Source organism: Ceratotherium simum, chromosome 32 (assembly GCF_057802395.1).
Source record: "Ceratotherium simum simum isolate JZ-2026a chromosome 32, ASM5780239v1, whole genome shotgun sequence".
NCBI lineage: Eukaryota > Metazoa > Chordata > Mammalia > Perissodactyla > Rhinocerotidae > Ceratotherium > Ceratotherium simum.
Genome location: NC_141931.1, coordinates 9,171,532 through 9,190,089, shown reverse-complemented (window position 1 = coordinate 9,190,089; position 18,558 = coordinate 9,171,532). Strand labels below are relative to the sequence as shown.

Genomic DNA, 18,558 nt, shown 5'->3' with positions numbered 1-18,558 from the left:
AGGTTAGTTAACACCTCCATCACTTCACATAATTACCTTTTGTGTGTGTGTGTGGTGAGAACATTTAAGATCTACTCTCTTAGCAACTTTCAAGTATATAATAGAGTATTGTTAACTATAATCACCATGCTGTACATTAGATCCGCAGAACTTATTCATCTTATAACTGGAAGTTTATACCCTTTGACCAACATATCACCATGTCCCCCACCCCCAGCCCCTGAAAACCACCATTCTACTCTCTATTTCTATGAGTTCAGCTTTTTTAGATTCCACATATAAGTGAGATCATACAGTATTTGTCTTTCTCTGTCTGACTTATCTCACTTAGCATAATGCCCTCAAAGTTCATCCATATTGTCACAATGACAGGATTTCCTTCTTTCTCATGAATGAATAATATTCCATTGTATATATATACCACATTTTCTTTATCCATTCATCCATCAATGGACACTTAGCTTGTTTCCATGTCTTGGCTATTGTAAATAATACTACAGTGAACATGGGAGTGCAGATCTCTTCAAAACAGTGATTTCATTTCCTTTGGATAAGTATCCAGAAGTGGGATTGCTGGATCATCTGGTAGTTCTATTTTTAATTTTTTGAAGAACTTGCATACTGTTTTCCATAGTGGCTTCACCAATTTACCTTCCCACCAAGAGTGCACAAGTGTTCCCTTTACACCAGCGCTTGTTATCTCTTGTCTTTTGGATAATAGCCATTCTGACAAGCAAAGGCTCTCAACATAGGGTTCGTGAAGATGTCAAGGAGGCCATGATTCCCTGACAGTATGAGCACAGTTGAATGCATATATGAAACTTTATAGGCTTCATCGCCTTCAACATATTCCTAAAGGGGTTTGTGGCTCAAAAACAATTTAAGAACCACTGGTATGAAAAGATATATGTCTACTTTGAAGTAATTAGAATGTAACCAGAACAGCTCATTTCCTCATCAGTATAAATAAGAGAGCCTTAATAATCCTGTTCTCAGAATATTAAATTGCAAAAATCAAAGGGCTTTGGGCTCATAAAATATTTCACTGTCTTTTCTACCTACTTATGGTGAATTATAAATTTAAGTTCAAGTCTAAGACTTAACTTTGGGGGCGTTAACGACCCCTTTAGAAATTGAATAAAAACTAGGAGTCCCAGAAACTGCATACTGATCCAAGAGAATGTATATAATTTCAGAAGGTGCTCGAATCCCTTGAGATCCACCTATGGATTCCTCAGGTTAGACCCCAGTTTTGAGCCAAGCAGAGATTTTTGTGGACGAAATATGTGAAGCTCCATTAAGTCATCATTTTATCCTTTAAGTTACTATTCTTAAGATATAAAGGGTGACTGCCTTCTGTATCTCTGGGTTGAAGATTTTTGTTACAGTCACTTAAATTCTGGTGCCCTATAATACAGCCTTCTGTTGACGTAAAGTAACTAAGACACTAGCGATGGCATGGGTACTTACTCGCTGGTATTATTTAATGGACTGCGTTGAATGTCTTGCCATTTTACAGGAAGAAGAAGAGGCCCAAGCCAAGGCTGATAAAATTAAGCTAGCATTGGAAAAACTGAAGGAGGCCAAGGTTAAGAAGGTAAACCATGAATCACTTTTGCATGGGGAAGTTAAATTAATGACATTTTATTCTGCTGAAGGATAAAAAAATTAAAATTTTGAGTGGTACTTTCCAAATAGTAGTAATTTTTTTTTAATTTAAGGACAAAGATAAATTATATAGTTATTCTTTCTATGACATCAGTTAGCTCATTTGTGACTGATAAATAGGGGACCTTTGTTAGTATAAATGTGGAAGTTTCCTTGGCTTGTACATGGTTTTCTTTTTGGTTTACACATGATTTTTCCTGGGAGCTCGAATAGCGGGAGTAGAATTATAACCTTCAACAAGAAAAGAAAAGGCCGTTGGTTTTACTGCTGCCACACAGGCAACAGCCCTTTCAAGTCTATTTTAAGACATTTTAAAATAAGTCTGTACCACCTCCAGGGCTCCCTTCCCTGAGGACGGCTTCTCCGGTTCTGCTCAGCTCTTGGCTAATAGCAGGTGGTGCCACCTTCTGGACTGGCCTAAACTGGGTCAGAGCTCAGCTTCCATTGGCCTCACCTCTGTCTCAGCATTTGCACCATTGCTTTTGTGCATTTTTCGTATTCCCTGAGGCAGCCTACAAGCCCTGCTGTCCTCTCTTTTAAAACCTCCAGTATCTCTTTCCTCATCCACATCCTCTCAGCTAATGATGTTGCTGCCCACTGCACTGAGAAAATGGAAGCAGTCAACAGAAAGGTTCCACAAGCTCCCAACACACTTACCTACCTGCCCGCCTGCACCTGTGACAGATCATCCATAGTCTTTCCTGTTACTACAGATGAACTGGCATGTTCCAAAGACCAGCCTCTCCTCGTGTGCTCCAGTTCCCCTCCTCTCTTCTTGTCCATCCTCTGCTCAGAAGCCCCCAGTGGCGCCCCATCTCACATAGTAAAGCCCAAATCCTCACAACGACCTTGTAGGGGAGGAAGAACAAATCCTCTACCCTCTTGGTCCTTCTGGCTGGGCTATAAATCAAATTCACATGAGACAGAATGACAGGAGAAAATCAAACAAAGCTTTATAACATGTATACATGAGAGAGACCCAGGAAACCTGAGTAACTCGCCAAAATGGTAGAGGCCATCATCTTAAATACCATCTTCAGCTAAAGACAAAGGAGGATGTTGGGGGTAGTGGTTTGGGACTTCAAATGGGAGGAAGGCAATTCACATGGAGATGGAAAAGCAGATGCTTGGTAAACAGAACTTTGATAAGAGTGGGCTTAGCAAGGACCCACCCAGTCTATCAATACCCAGAGTTATCTTAAATTTCTTTTAGGCAGTTAGTGAGGAGGAGGTCAGAGTTTCTTTCAGAGTCTTTTGTTCTTGAAAATAATCAAGGCAAAGAGACATATTTTGAGGTGGCCAATTTAGATTCCCCACAGCCTAAAGCCCTGTGTGATCTGGCTGCCTGCTATCTCCCTCCTCTTTCCCCCTCACCACCTCATCTAACTACCTGGTCTCACCACTGCTCCTCAAAAGTTCCAGGCAGGCTCTTGCCTTGGGACCTTTGTACTTTGCGGTCCCCCTGACTTGAGAGCTCTTCCCCAGATTCCAGTGGGTTCTCTGTGTCCCTCCTCTAGGTCTGGTCACTTAGTGAGGCTCAGTGAGGCTTCCCTGTCTGACAGTGCACACACACTCCCGATACTCCCCACCCTTCTCTGCTTGCTTTGTCTCCTCAGTGCTTGTCACCATGCAACATACCGTCCACTTCACTTGTTCATCATATTTATTACCTACATCCCCCCGCCTCCCATTGCCACAGAAGCTCCTCCAGGCGTTTTTGTGTTTTCTTCACTGATGCATCCCCATCTCATAGAACATGTGTAGAACATGTGTTAGGGAGGAACAGAGGTGAATATGTCAGGTAAGGTCCCTGCTTGTGTTAGAGTTAAATTCTAGTGGGAGAGATAAGGGCCATGAAGAAAATAAAGCAGGAAGAAGCGATAGAAAATGCGTGAGCGATTCTTAGATTGACCTGGTGATCGGAGGCTTCTCTGAGGAGGCAGCACTTGAGCAAAGACCTCAGCAGCAAGAGGAAGCTGCCTTCCTATGGGCATAGTCGGGGAGAGTCCTGGGCAGAGGCTGTGTAGCCATTGCTCAGTGAGCCATTGAGTGAGAGGGAAAAGAGGAGGAGCTGAGGTCAGAGAGGCAGGCCCAGACACAAGGTCTCACCGGCCAGAGGAGGAGTTGGGAATATATTATAAGCGCATTGGGAAGCCATTTGAGGGTTTTTAACAGTGGATAATTTATGGTTTTTAAAGATCATGCTAGCTGTTTTGTAGAAAATGTCTTGTAGGGGAAGTGATGAGAGCAGGGTGACCTGTTCTGCTGCCCTCGCTCCCACAATACCTGATGGCAGATAAACTGTGTGTGTTGAATTGAGTTACAAATGGATGGCAGGTGAAGATGGGCTGTACTGAGCCGCTGACTTTACCTTTGGAGATAAAAAGGCAAAAGAAAATGAGTAAAAATTAAATTCGTAATTAAACTATTTTAAACCACAGGACTGTTTATAAAATGGGAGCCAAGAGCCAAGTTGAATATATTTTCAGAGGGAAAAGAAAAAGAGAAGTTGATTCTTAGATAAGGTAGAACAACTAGCACATTCAGCCTGTTTGCTTCAACTGGAGATGACAATAACAGGGAGAAAACGGCAGCTGTTTCCTGCTGCGTATCAGAAAGTGGGAGACTCTGCCGTAATTCAGTTGGGGTGAATTGTAACGGTAGACACAAAGCACAACCTGCCTTGATTCAAGAAAGAAGATGCAAAACAGAAGCCACTCCAATCAGTGGGAAAGGAAAGAAAATTAAGAAGCCAAGTTGCTTATTTTTTCTGATTTCAGACACTCCAAACATTATTTCTTAAAACAAAAGGCTGTGTGGCGCAGAATGTTAAGAAAATAACTAAGACGTACTCGTACATTAATAAAGTAACTAAGAAGTACTCATATGTAATCTATAACACGTTTTTCAAAAAGATGGAAATCTGAAGTACTTTGCCCTCAAGTATTCCATGGGGTGTTGACATCATTTTGGATTAGGAATGATGTACACAGCTTGTGATACAAAGCTTTTGGAACTGAAAAAATAATTAGACTTACTTGTTAATTTTATTTGTTTGTTTGTTTGTTTTAAAGCTCTGTGACACAGGAGAACAATTCCATTTGTAAATTTTATTGTAGAAGCAAAAAAAAATGTAATTGATTTAGGGCTAGGATATTCTCATATTTAACAGCCTGCAAAAGAAAAAGAAGAAACTATAGAAACTATGAAATCTTTACTGTAATGGATTAGAAAGAGGAATTTTCTTCATTCTTGAATCGTTTTACCATAAATCATATAGATATGCAAATCTATGCATATAGATATGCATATATTTAGATATGCAAAATGTTTAACTGGCTGAACCACACAACTGTAATTTAGCTGTGTTATGTGTTGGTAGAGAGCTACTCTTCAACTTGCAAATGTGATGGAAACTGTGAAGAAGAGTAAATATGATTTCTTCTTGCTAAAAATCACAAGCCTTCTCTTGGTTTTTTTCTTTTCTAAATGTTATAAATGTGGACATTCATAACTACATGTGGATTAAATTTAGTTTTCAATTTCTGCCAAAAAAACAAAAAAAACAACAAACCTTTCATCATTGTCAAATTATGTGGTTCAGTTTTTATTCCCTCTATAGAAACAAAAAAACCACCAGCATTTGTTTTACTTCCTCAAGAATTCCTAAGCAGGAATGAAACGTCGCCAAACATCATTAATTTTTCCATCAGGAAGATTAAGTCTTCGAAGTCCTAACGTTGGCAGTGTTTCTTAGGACATGTAGCTACTTTATAGCAATAATTCTCAGCAGAAAGCAGCAGGTATGCCATCCATAGAAAATAGGACATAGTAAAGAGCTATTTGAGGAATTTCTGTTTTTTCATACAACCCTCCGTGCCTCATTTCTCAGGGCAGATGAATGTATCTCTGACACTGTGGTACCCGGGCCTATCATTTTAAATACAGCAAAAGACAAACATATGAAAAGAAAGCAAATTTCCAACTAGACGTTTCTGAGCTACAGATTTTCAAGGGAAAAAAGTATTCTTCTGACAAGCCTGGAATAAGAGTCTAATTTGATGATCCCAGGAGGAGGAAATGCAATGTTTACTGCCCTGAAGTCTCCATTTTGACCCTTGGGTGTCATGTGTTATGAAGAGACTCTGCACTATGTGAATGCTTCAACTTGTGGTCCTTGCCTGCTCCTCACCCAGATTTTTATCACCTCCCGCACCCTCTGGTTGCTGTCAGTAACTGCGTAACAACCCACTGGAACTGCACTCTTCACTCTGTTAGCTACAGAATGTTTCAAGACCAGATTAGGTGGAAGTGAGACGGAAGGAGCAGTTTCCCAGCTGCTCAGAACCTAACTCGAATTTTGGGGGAAAAAGAAATGCTGCCAATTGTATGGGTTCTCTCTCCAGTCCATCTAATTACTTTTTAGATAATGATTCAGTCTCATTTGTCAGTAACCAGGACCAACCCTAGGCAAACAGAATAGGCAGAACTTGTCTTTAGCTGTCTCACACTTCTCTTCTCAAGTTAGAATAGAAATTTAGGCAAGAGTATCAGGTGGTCTGGTTGACAGTGTTGTTTCCGGGAATCCTCTGTTGGTTGTGCATGGAGTAGTTGCGTGAGCAGGTACCGCAGGCTGGAGGTCAGGCAGTGATTGTCTGGAAAGGGAATGGCAGCATCGCTCTGATCTAAGCACTTCCTTCCTGTGTTGCACTCAAAGAAAGACTCTAACTTGATTGACTCTGACTAGAGCTAATTTCCACTTAATTGGGTAGGATCAGTGATCTTGGTAAAGAATAAAATAAGACCACAGAGCCTCCCAGAAGGATTTGTGGGAAATCTTCCCTTAAACATACCTGTGTAATAAACTAGGCTTAGTGGGCAAATTTCCACTGTTCCTTTGGAAGACTGGGTACATGGCACCATTATAACCTGTAGCACTCGTAAATAGCAATTACTGTAATTAAAAATATGCTACAGGGTCTGGCTTGGTGGCATAGTGGTTAAGTTTGGGGCACTTTGCTTTGGCAGCCTGGGTTCATGGGTTCGGATCCTGGGCACAGACCTACACCACTCATCAAGCCATGCTGTGTCAGCATCCCACATACAAAATAAAGGAAGATTGGCACAGCTGTTAGCTCAGGGCCACTCTTCCTCGAGCAAAAAGAGGAAGATTGGCAACAGGTGTTAGCTCAGGGCCACTCTTCCTCACCAAAAAAAAAAAAAAAACTACAAATACACAGGTGTCAAAGAAAATCCTAGCTGCGTTACTTCATGAATTAATTCTGTTATATTGCATCAGAATCATGATCTCTGTTGGGGGATCAGAAGTTTTAATAACTTTGACAAGTTGATCTGGGAAAAGCCAACAATATCCTATGTCCTCATTGAAAATGAGTAAATTCTGCTCCCACCAAACCCTCCAGATTTGCAATGAGATAACTACCAATTTGACTGTGAACTCAGTGCAGTAGAATATTTACAAATAGAATGAAAAGTCAATTAGATCACTAATTTGCCTGCATGCCTCCATAGTAGCTTGTTTCTCAGTCTGCTTTCATTTCACTTAATCCACCTCAGATCTCAAATGTGTTCTGCTGTGATGCAGCCTACCTCTTAATAAGGCCCCTCAGTGACGTTGTGTCGCTGTGCACTCCGCACCTTCAAAGAATGGTAGTGTGGTCTGACCTGTGTCTTAGAACTCTTGGGTTGCATGAAATGTGACTCAACTCCAGCTAAGCGAAAGAGAAGAATTTATTAGAAAGATACAGGCGTGGCTTTCAATGGGCATGGCTCCTGGATGAACCAAAACAAGTACCGGAAAGATGTCAGGAAAGCAGGAAGTCAGCACCTCTGTGGTTCTGTTTGTTTTCTGTCTCCTCCGCCAGAATGCAAAATATCTGAAGGCTGGGCAAAGACTTTGTTTATTGTGTGTTTCTGTTTTTGTGCATTGGTTTCTCCACCTCTGTATTCCTAGCACCTTCAACAAGTGAATCATACTGAGTGAGTTCATGGGACACATTCTTACTTAAATTTGCAGAAACAATAGCAACTTTGAAACCTTAATCTTAGTGGCCTTCTCCAGTTGCTGAAATTTACTGGCTGCTCTGTGGCTTTCTCCTCAGCTCGTTGTCAAGGTGCACATGAATGATAACAGCTCGAAGTCACTGATGGTGGATGAGCGGCAATTGGCCCGAGATGTTCTAGACAACCTCTTTGAGAAAACCCATTGCGACTGCAATATAGACTGGTGTCTCTATGAAATATACTCGGAACTACAAATCGGTAAGTCTCACCCCCAGCAGTAGGCTGTACTCCAAAAACCTGTAGATTTGCTTTATTATGGGTTTTGGTCTATTATTAAGAAGAGTTTGGTTCAGGGCTATGAAGACTACCCATACGTCACTTCCCTTCTGTCCTATTCAGTGCTTGCCTCTTCATTTGTTTGTGGGGAAGAGACTCGGATTGTAGCAGATGGCTCCACCTTGGGGGTTGTAAGTGTTATTATTGCCACTTCTCTAGTGGTTCCATAAGGGGAAGAAAGTGACAAGATGATACTTCTTACCCGATGCTTAGTAAGTTGAGCAGATTGTCACAGGGCCTGGTATCTGTCAGCAAATATCTCTTTAGAATTTACTTCTTTAAGCTATAGTGTAACTGTGCCTTACATCAATGTTCGTTTTCCCTTCCTCCCTCCCCACTTGCCTAACATCTGATACTTTGTCTAGTTGCAGAGGCTCAGCCCCAAAGAACAAAGGACAGTTGGTAGAAATTGATGGAGTGAAAAAAGAGAAAAAGCAATTAAAGAAGTACTCTGTTACATCTCATTCTTAATAACACTCACAGAACCGTCTTCTCCCAGGAGAGCGTGTGGAATATAGAATGGCCTGTTTTATAAGCTTTAGGCAAAATATTTTTTCTGGAGGAAATGATCTACACTGCAATAACCTCTTGAAGTTTTCTTTAACTCTCTGAGTCAAACAGAGAAATGAAAGCCTTCCTTGATGTTTAGGTTTAGGTCAGATAGTCATACATTGTTTTTAGAGTTTTAGAGTATTGATCGCAGTTCTCAGTTTCATTCAAATTCTCAACTTCATTCAAAATTGTTTAACCAATCATTGCCTAATTATCCTCTTTACTGATAGGATGCTTACCTCTACCTGGGAGTATTTAAAGTCAGAAATGCTAATATGATAAAAGGACAATGGCTGACCATTATCACTATATTGTAAGTTCATCTGCCATGTTTTTTATGGAAAATAAGTTGAAGACCTGACACTGAAGAATAAATATGATAGAAATGTTACAGTGTGACGTCATGTGAGGATTAGGAATTTCTAAAAACCAATGAGAAGTATGAAGCATTGTGTTTAACTCAATACTAGCTCATTTCTCTGATGGAAACCCTGACGTCTTGGGTCTGAAAGAAGGCTTGTTCTTGTTTCCTCAGAAAGGTTTTTTGAAGACCATGAAAATGTTGTTGAAGTCTTATCAGACTGGACAAGAGACACAGAAAATAAAGTGCTATTTGTGGAGAAAGAGGAAAAATATGCTGTATTTAAAAACCCCCAGGTAGGATAACTTTTATATTGTTAAACCATGTCAAGTAGGGACGATTGTTTTAATAAGTCGCTTGTGTACTAGCCACATCATTCATTATCTCACAAAATATCACAAATGTGTTCCTTTCAAATAAACACAAACTCCGCTCTTAGGCCGTATGTCAACCAAGAGCCCCTTGAAGGATTCAGAAAGAAAAGGATCCATTTTGTTTCCTTTGATTCAGCATCCAGAACATATCTATCTGTTGAAATAATCCTTCTCTTCTCTTTATTTCTGTTTGGCTACATTAATCCAATATACCTTGATGCTCTGTGGGTCATTAATGCTTCATATTTTAAAGATGCTCTTTTCTTTGTTGTTCATATTTGGTGCTCATTGATTCTGGGACAACTAAAAGGAGCACCTGGAAAATGCACAATTTATTGTGACTTACTTTTACAAGCAGTTGACATAATGAAAAGCATTGTTCTCCATACTGGAAAACGCTTCCTTCAAGTCATGTGTACAAGGAGGGCACAGACCTTTTCCCGCTGTTGCCTCCAGCCAACTATAATTGCATGAAGGTCATTACTTCTTTTTAGGAAAGTCGAAGAATGTTAGACATGGACAAGATCCTTAGGGACATCCAGACACCTTAATATTTTATAGGTAGAAAGAGTCAAGTCCCATATCACTAGAGGCAGAATTAGAAGGATACTCTAAAGCAGCTTCCTCACGAGAAAATGCTCTTTCCCGTGTACTGTACTTTTCTCTAGAGTTCTCTAGGTTGTATGCAGACTGACAGCAAAGCAATTAAATACTATTGTTTGTGACAAATATCAAACACTAAAAGTACAGTTTTCAAACCATAACTACATTCAACATCATGCCTTGATGCCTATATTAGTTAGGGTACCATCTAAGCTTAACAAAGAGACCCCTTAAATCAGTGGCTCAGACCAGCTAGATGCTTATTTCTTTCTCACGTACCAGTCCAGACAAAGGTGTGTAGACCTGATAGGGTGACTCTGCCATCCTCAACACCTGGCTTCCATCTCGGGGCCCAAGGCAGTTTTTTCCACTTGGCCATTTTCCAGTCCTTAGGAAGGGAGGAAAGAGCCAGGGGAGTGCACAACCAGACTTCTTACTGGAAAGACCTAGAAATGGCACTTTTATTTCTGCTTACATCCCATTGGCCAGAACTTAGTTACATAATGATGTTGAGCTACAAGAGAATCTGAGAAATGCGATCTCTATCTAAACAACCTCATGCACAGGTAAAATTGGAGAGCTGTATTCAGAGTTACCACTTTGCACAACTCCTCCTCAGGGCACCTTTCACATTGAGTCTATAGAAATGGTGCTCAGATGTTGTGTAACATGGCTATACTATTGTATAACGAAGAGGAGAATGGGTATTAGTGGACATCCACAATTTGCCACTGTGTCTAATGAATTAGCACACAAAACATAACTGTACGCTGTATGAATTTTTACAAAGCGAGCATACCCACTTAACTACTTTCCACATCAAGATATAGAGTATTAACAGTGCTCCAGCAGGCTCCCTCATGCCCCTTCTCAGCCATTAACCCCGTTACAAAGGTAATCACAATTCTGACTGAGCTCTGTCGCCTTTTCCTCTTTGTGAACTTTATATGAAATGGAATCATATCACAGGACTCTTTTGTGTTTAGCCTTTTTTTCACCCAACTTTCATTCATGTTGTTACATATAGCAGTAATTTATTCTTTTTCACTCCAGTTTAGTATTCCGTTGTGTGACTATACCAAAGTATGCTTATTCATCGTATTATTGATGGATATGTGTTTTGTTTCTAGTTTGGGGCTTTAACAAGTAATGCCGTTGGGAACATTCTTGTACATGTCTTTTGTTGAACATACATAGACTTTTTTCTTGCATATATACCTACAAGTGTAATTGTTGGATCCTAGGTTATGCATATACAGTCATATGTTGCTTAATGACTGGGCTACATTCTGAGAAATGCATCATTAGGCGATCTCATCATTATGTGAACATCATAGAGTGTACTTACGCTGACTTAGATGGTATAGCCTACTACATACCTAGGCTCTGTGGTACTAATCTTATGGGACCACCAGCGTATATGCAGTCCATTGTTGACCAAAACATCGTTATGCTGCACATGACTGTATTTAGCTGTAGGAGATACTGTCAAACAATTTTCCAAAGTGGTGCTATGACTTGCCCTCCTATTTGCATTGTATGAGAATTCCTGTTGTTCCAGATCCTTGTCAGCCCTTGGTGTTGTCTTTTTTTTTTTTAACTTTATTGTGTGTAGATGCATAGTGATATCTCCTCTGGTCTTAAATTGAATTTTCCTGTTGCCAGTGATTTGAGTACCTTTTCAAATGTTTATCATCCACTAGAATATCTATTTTTGTGAAGTGTCTGTTCAGGTCCTCTGCCATGATTCTCAGCCTCACACCTCAGGCTAAGCATCAGCAAATGCGCTGGGGGCAAATGTGGCTCTCAGAATGTCTGGACACCTCTGGTGGTTCCTTTCTCTCTTGGATTTTGGCCCCTTGAGTTCTCGTTTCCTCCACAGCTCTCCAAAGCCTTCACACAGATTTTTTTGTTTGTTTTTATAATTTTATTTATTTATTTATTTTTCCCCCCAAAGCCCCAGTAGATAGTTGTATGTCATAGCTGCACATCCTTCTAGTTGCTGTACGTGGGACGCGGCCTCAGCATGGCCAGAGAAGCGGTGCGTCGGTGCACGCCCGGGATCCGAACCCGGGCCGCCAGTAGCGGAGCGCGGGCACTTAACCGCTAAGCCACAGGGCCGGCCCCAGATTTCTTTTTTTTAATCTAGCTTTTCCAGCTGTTTTTGTGGAGCCTTTGGTCTAACTACAAGCTACTCTATCATAGGGGGAAGCAGAAGTCCTCATGATGAATTCTTCTGGATGACATGTTCTTAAAAACCAAGCAAGTAGATTCTCCTATTTTGCAATCATATTTAAAGACCAAAATTGAAGTGGAAGCATTTTGGAAGTTGCCGATTCTAAGTATTTCCATTTTCTCAGTGTTTGGTTGAATAATCTGTCTTCTGATCAATGCTCTGCGTGGATCGTGGCTTCATTTGTGCTGACCTTAGGGTGAGAGAAGTGGACTGTCAGCATTCACATGGGGACATCATGGCTTCTGAAAAGGGAGGCTTTGCAATTTTGAAATACCCACAGTCCCTTAGTGAAAGCCCTATGCTGAGACCCTATGACAGTTTTTAACATAAACCCTAATTTTTTCTGCTAAGTTTACACCAAAAGAATAAAAAATCCTAAAGAAGAGTATTTCCAGAGAAAGTTTCTTATGCAGACACAACCTGGAAATTCTTTTAATTGCCTTAGAGTTTCTCCTCAAGCAACATCTCAAGCAGTTAACTCAAAAATCCAAATGCATCCTATATTTCATTTGGGTTGTTAATTCTTTTTAAAATGTAATTGCCACATTTCTATGTACTGATGAATCCCACAATAGAGTAGTGCATAACTGATAGCTGCTTCCGCTCCCTGCTCAGGGCTACGTCTGTGAGCCCACAGGCTGGATTCCTGCCGAGCTGGAATATGGGGCTGCCTGGGAACTATTTGAAGAGCTGGTTAGAAACTGACTGTGTATGAAGAAGCGGATTTAATCAGAAATCAAAAAGGAAAAGACTGAGACTCTGAACAAATTATTTGGTAGGGTCTCCACAAAAGGTCTCAAAATATTGAATGTCTTTCCAATGTTGGCTTGTATGAGAAGCCTTTAGTGGAATTCACTCCAAGAAACATTTGCTCGGCTTTAGCAAACATTTATGGAGCATCTGTTACGTGTATAACCTGTGGAGGATACAAAGATTAAGAAAACCTTTGCCCTCAAGCACTTTATAATCTAGCTGGAGAAAAAGACATTGTGCAAAAATCATTAAAGCATAACTTCCTTGGGCCGGCCTGGTGGCTCAGCGGTTAAGTGCGCGCGCTCCACTACTGGCAGCCCAGGTTCGGACCCCAGGCGCGCACCGACGCACTGCTTGCCATGCTGAGGCCGCGTCCCACATACAGCAACTAGAAGGATGTGCAGCTATGACATACAACTATCTACTGGGGCTTTGGGGGAAAAATAAATAAATAAAATTAAAAAAAAAAGTTATAAAAAAAAAAAAGCATAACTTCCAGGTTTAAAATGAGAATGGTGTAGGACAGAGATTATGGTATGGTACATTCTTAAGATTAATGCACAAAATGCTATTGACAGAAGAGCCTTAGTAATGGTGTATGCTGAGGATTTTAATTTTTCAATTACTACATTAGTTTATAATACCCAAGGTCAGGAAAATGTCAGCTTAGTAGAGCAGTGAAACTAGGAACTGAGCAATCAGTTAACCCCCGAGCCCTAACCCTAAGAAAAATAACATCCACCACACAGATGCATGGAGAGTGGGGCTAAAGGCAAACCACAGACTTTGCCTGTTGACAGATACTGACTAGAACAATCTTGCCCTGATTTAAGATGAGTGAAGAGAGAACACCAAGATCGTGTTTATGACAAAATGCTGTGGGACCTGACGGGAAATAGCATCTGAAAGACTTTACGGACAGCATATCTATAAAATTAATGAACTGCAGGATTTAGAAGAAAATTGTGGGAAATTGTTATCTTGGATGGAGGGCAGTAAGATATGGTCCAAATAAACCAGGAATAGAAAAGGCAACAAAATAAGAGTAGAAGAAAAGAGGATGTGAGGGAAAAGAGGGAAGTGGGCAATCAGAAGCGAATCTGGAGAGTGCTGTGATGAGGTGAGGTACCAGCTGCTGTGGGGGTGCATGGGGGTGGGAAAGTTTCCTCAGAGAAGGCTATGTCCAAGAGCTCACCTGAAAAACTCGTGGGAGTTAGCCAGGTGAAGAGTAGAGTAGAAGCGAGCCTTCCAGGCAGCAGGTGTGTGCAAAGTTTAAGAAGAAAAAGGGAAGTGCATTTAGGTCATGGGAAATCGTTGTAGGGCTGGACCATGGAGAGGTGGGGTGGGGACAGGAGATGACAGCTCGTTCAGATAAATTGGTGGAAAAGAAATTGATCAAAATAGCATATTGCAGATGTTAACTAGACTAATTGTGGTGATCGTTTCACAATATATACAAATATCAAATCATTATGGCACATACCTGAAAGAAATACAATGTTACATGTCAATTATACCTCAATAAAAAAATAATATATTGGTTAAAATAAAAACAAGTCAGAAATGAATGTTTCTGGGCCGGCCCCGTGGCTTAGTGGTTAAGTGCACGCGCTCCGCTGCTGGCGGCCCAGGTTCGGATCCCGGGCGCGCACTGACGCACCGCTTCTCCTGCCATGCTGAGGCCTGGTCCCACATACAGCAACTAGAAGGATGTGCAGCTATGACATACAACTATCTACTGGGGCTTTGGGGAAAAAAATAAATAAATAAAATTTAAAAAAAAAAAAGAAATGAAAGTTTCTAATCACCAGTTCATGCAGTCATAATTGTATAGGATTCATTTAAAATGCATTTTCAGGCAGTTTACTCAGTTTCCAACATTTTATTATTTTTAAAAATCCAGTGATGACCAATGCCTACTGTGCCTATTTAGCTATATTATAAATTTCTTTTATAGTAAGCTGCATTTTCTTGCCACTGTGTGATTTGACTCTGCTGTCATGATTGAAGCTGTTACATGGAATGTGCCCTATTCTTTGTGGGGGGAGAAGATGAACTTTAGGCTTCATTCTTGCAGAAAAATAACTTATGGAACTAGGGATAATGAGTGAAGTGCCTTCTGCAGAAGGATGGAAGATTCTGAAGCCACCGATAGTAATCAAGGGTATTGTTCATTGTATTCAGCCTATGGTGTATTGTGTTTATTCCCACCATCTCAGGGTCTGTCAGAGCTGGTGAAGGCCTCACCCTGGTGAGGACTCATGGTCCTGGAATAGGTCTTTGTCTTCCTGGCTGGCAGCAGTGCAAAGGTCATTGGCATCAGGCTGTTGGCTTATTCTTGCTTCACTCTCCATTACTTCACCACAAACCCAAAACTTTAGGAATAGATGCCAAACAAGAAAAATTGACTAAGAATGAAATAGAGATAAAAAAGAAAAAACTTGAAGAGTTCTGACAAATGTCCCAAAAGGCTTAAAGATGCATAAAAAACTAAGTACCAATACTTAGTGCATCAGGCTCTCTAGGACCTGAAAGATATGTGGCAGGGGAAAATTTTAACCAATTTGTTGTTTTCTGCTGTGATTTTATTCCTGATTAAATTGTTTTTGATGAAATCATATGGTCCTAACAAGACTTCATTTAGACGGGGGAGCGGCAGGAACAAGATGATCATGGGCTTTGTAAACAGTGTTAAAGACATGGACTTGATCCTGAGGCTTGCAGGGAGCTGTTGAAGGGTTTTGAGTGCAAGAAAGGATCCTGTGACTGCACAATGGAGAATGGATTTGGAGAAAGTAAAGTGAAAGCCGCCATGTGATGGAGAGGTGGTTACAGTAGCCCAGAAAGAGATGATGATGGAGTCGAGGGCATTTGGGAGAGATTTAGGAGGTAGAATTTTGCAGAATGTGGTGATCAATTGGGTGCTGGGATAATAACAAGGCGTAGAAGGAGACAGGGATGACAGTGTGGTTTCCGGCTAGGAATTGGGTAGATTCTGACGCCCTTCACAGAGGTAGGAAGCATAAGAAGAGAACTAAGTTGGAAGAGGAACGTGATGAGCCAGATTTTAAACATGCCGAGTTTCTCCCTCTGCTTCAAAAAAATCTCATTTCATCCTCCATAAATTTAGCATGAAGTTGACACATTTCACTGAAGTATCTTCTATCAGATGGGCAGTATTTTATTTATAAATGTCATTAGAGACTGCTCCTAAATTTTCCCTTGGATTGTTTGCCTTTTCTCGTGAGATGGTGGGACTCTCTCCATTGCTGAGATTCCCATCTAAAGTGTTCTAAGACTCCAGGGCATTTACAAAGGGGTAAAAGAATTGACTGGATTTTTGTCACTGTTCCCATAATCCCCCCAAACTTTCCTTGTGTTAAGGGACTTTTCTCTGTGATGGCAAAGTGAAACTTCCAAAGATAAGGATAATGACAGGAACTGACTTATATTAAATATTATTGGTTCCCAGTTCTTAAGGTGTCAAACCTAAGAACTTATTTTCATGGAAGTTTTTAACAAAAATTACTTGTTATTAAATACAGTGGAAATAAACATAAACTGATGATCCAAGGAAATTCCTAGAAATTATTTACTTAATACCTATTCTATGCTAGGCTAGAGGCCTGGCGTATATTATCTTCAATCTTTACAACTATGAGGGTTAAGAAGGATATATTACTGCTCTTCCTTTACAGATGAGAAAACTGAGATCAAAGATAGAAAGGAGGCCTTTGATCTTAAGACTATCATTGAGGACATTGATGAGCAGTTTCCATAGGGTGATTGTTCTCGTCAGAGCTCTCTAGACTCTGAAGTTGGTTAGGACAAATTAAGGGAGTAAAGATTTAAATCCCTTAATCCCTACATTCCCCATGATGCCGGGCATTTGCTCAAGAGTCATCACCAAACATTTCTTGAGTATCTACACTGTGCTGGAATAAAGCCAGTGAAAGAGACTGTAGACAAGATGCAAGGCCAGGGGCTGTCTGCTGGAAGTAAAGAGCTGAGGGAGCAGATGCGTCTAGGAGATAGTGTGAAATTAAAAGCAATAGCCAGCATTCTATAGGAAGTGAGGTCTGTGCAGAGGACCCATGCAGTGACATGGGGATATTCTGCTCAGCTGGGTATCTGGGGACGTGGGGGCAGACAGCCAATGGAGTGCAGCCAGGATACTGTGGGCTGAGGAGGGGTGTTCACCGCTGTGTCCTGAGCACCAAGACAGAGTTGTCAGAGATGGGATCTGTTACAGCCCAGGGCCCAGAGTGTAGACTTAAAGGATGTAGGCTGATGGGCAGGAAGATCTAGGAAGAAGAAAGGGAGATGTCAGATTCTACCCATTAACAATTCTGGCCGCTCTGTGGTTGAGAAAGCTTCCCAGGACTTCAAATAGCCTAGAAAATTAAGCCTTTTCTCAAAGAAAGTGTCTAAAGAAATTCTTTTATATTTCTAATTTGCATTTCAATTAAGCTTGATGACTAGAAGAAGAGAATACAAGGATGGGGGGGTGGGAGGCAATGTGGAATCCCACAGGGAATGGACGACAGGCCTTTGGGCAGGCCCACCCCCAACATTTATGGGACCTAGGGCAAGAGTACAATTAAAGGCACATATACCATACATCTATATAGTTAAAGTTCTAAATCAAGTTAATAAGCAGTTAAATGAAATGCGTTCTATCCTCCTCCCTTAATGCCTCCATAATGACCTAAAAGTTTGGATTTAGTATTCTTAGATTTCTTTGAGTTGTGTGCAAGAAGGTAGGGTCATGGAGCTGCCCACGGCCTGCCCCCAAACTCTCCCCCTCCACCCATCCCATCCGTCCTGCACCGTGGGAGCCTTGCATGCATGCATGTGGACACTCCAGCCCAGACAACAAACCCCATACAACCCATCACTCCCCTGCAAACAGCTTCCCCTTGGCCACCCTCTCTGACCTAGGATGCCTACACTAGCAGTGCCATCCGCCCTCAGGAGGATGGATGCAGGACAGTCTCAGGACCATTTGGGCAGGGAATTCCAAGGCCTTGGAGTATGGACTGGAATGTGGAGGTCATTGGCTCCAGGCAGGCACATCCTTTGGGCCCCAAAGATTCATCACCCCGTGAATAAGGGAGTGGCTGGGTGAGAGTCAGAGCAGGGGCTCTTTAAAGTGTGGGGTCAGGGCAAGGATCCCTCTTGCCCGGGGGGTACTGCCTCTTTTAAGTAGAGTGGGTTGGGGCCCTAGAACCTTACTATCTTAATAAAAGCAACTTTATTTAAAAGGCAGCTTGGCAGAGCCGGTCTTCCTCAGCAAAAAGAGGAGGATTAGCATGGATGTTAGCTCAGGGCTGATCTTCCTCACAAAAAAAAAAAAATGCAGCTTTGTTTCTCAGTCTGGTTGTCATTAGGAAAGTTCCTCTTCCCAGTTGATTGGACTCGCGGGGTGGTCTACTCTTCTTCCGTAAGTGCCAGATGTTCAGATGGCAGTCAGCTGTCCCCTAAAGAGTTTCGTTTTCCCAGTTATGCTGACATGTAGCCCCACTGTGCAAAGTCCAGTGACCTTGCCTGAAACCAAAAGAGATGTAAGGACTGAGGACTGTGTCTGAGGAGGGAGAGGCACTCCAGTATTAACATGAACCATTCTTCTTGCTAGGAGCCCGCAGAATCTG

At 41.3% G+C, this 18,558-nt stretch overlaps 1 protein-coding gene across 2 annotated transcripts in view; it reads left to right on the top strand.

The window, feature by feature from the left end:
- Positions 1–18,558, top strand: part of APBB1IP (amyloid beta precursor protein binding family B member 1 interacting protein) — a 102,165-nt gene that overhangs the window by 48,178 nt on the left and 35,429 nt on the right. For both annotated transcript variants that reach the window (XM_087420682.1, XM_004425286.3), the window contains exons 5-7: positions 1,520–1,597; positions 7,791–7,950; positions 9,116–9,237. In XM_087420682.1, coding sequence (XP_087276808.1) covers positions 1,520–1,597; positions 7,791–7,950; positions 9,116–9,237 — 360 coding nt within the window. The remainder of the gene's footprint in view (positions 1–1,519; positions 1,598–7,790; positions 7,951–9,115; positions 9,238–18,558) is intronic.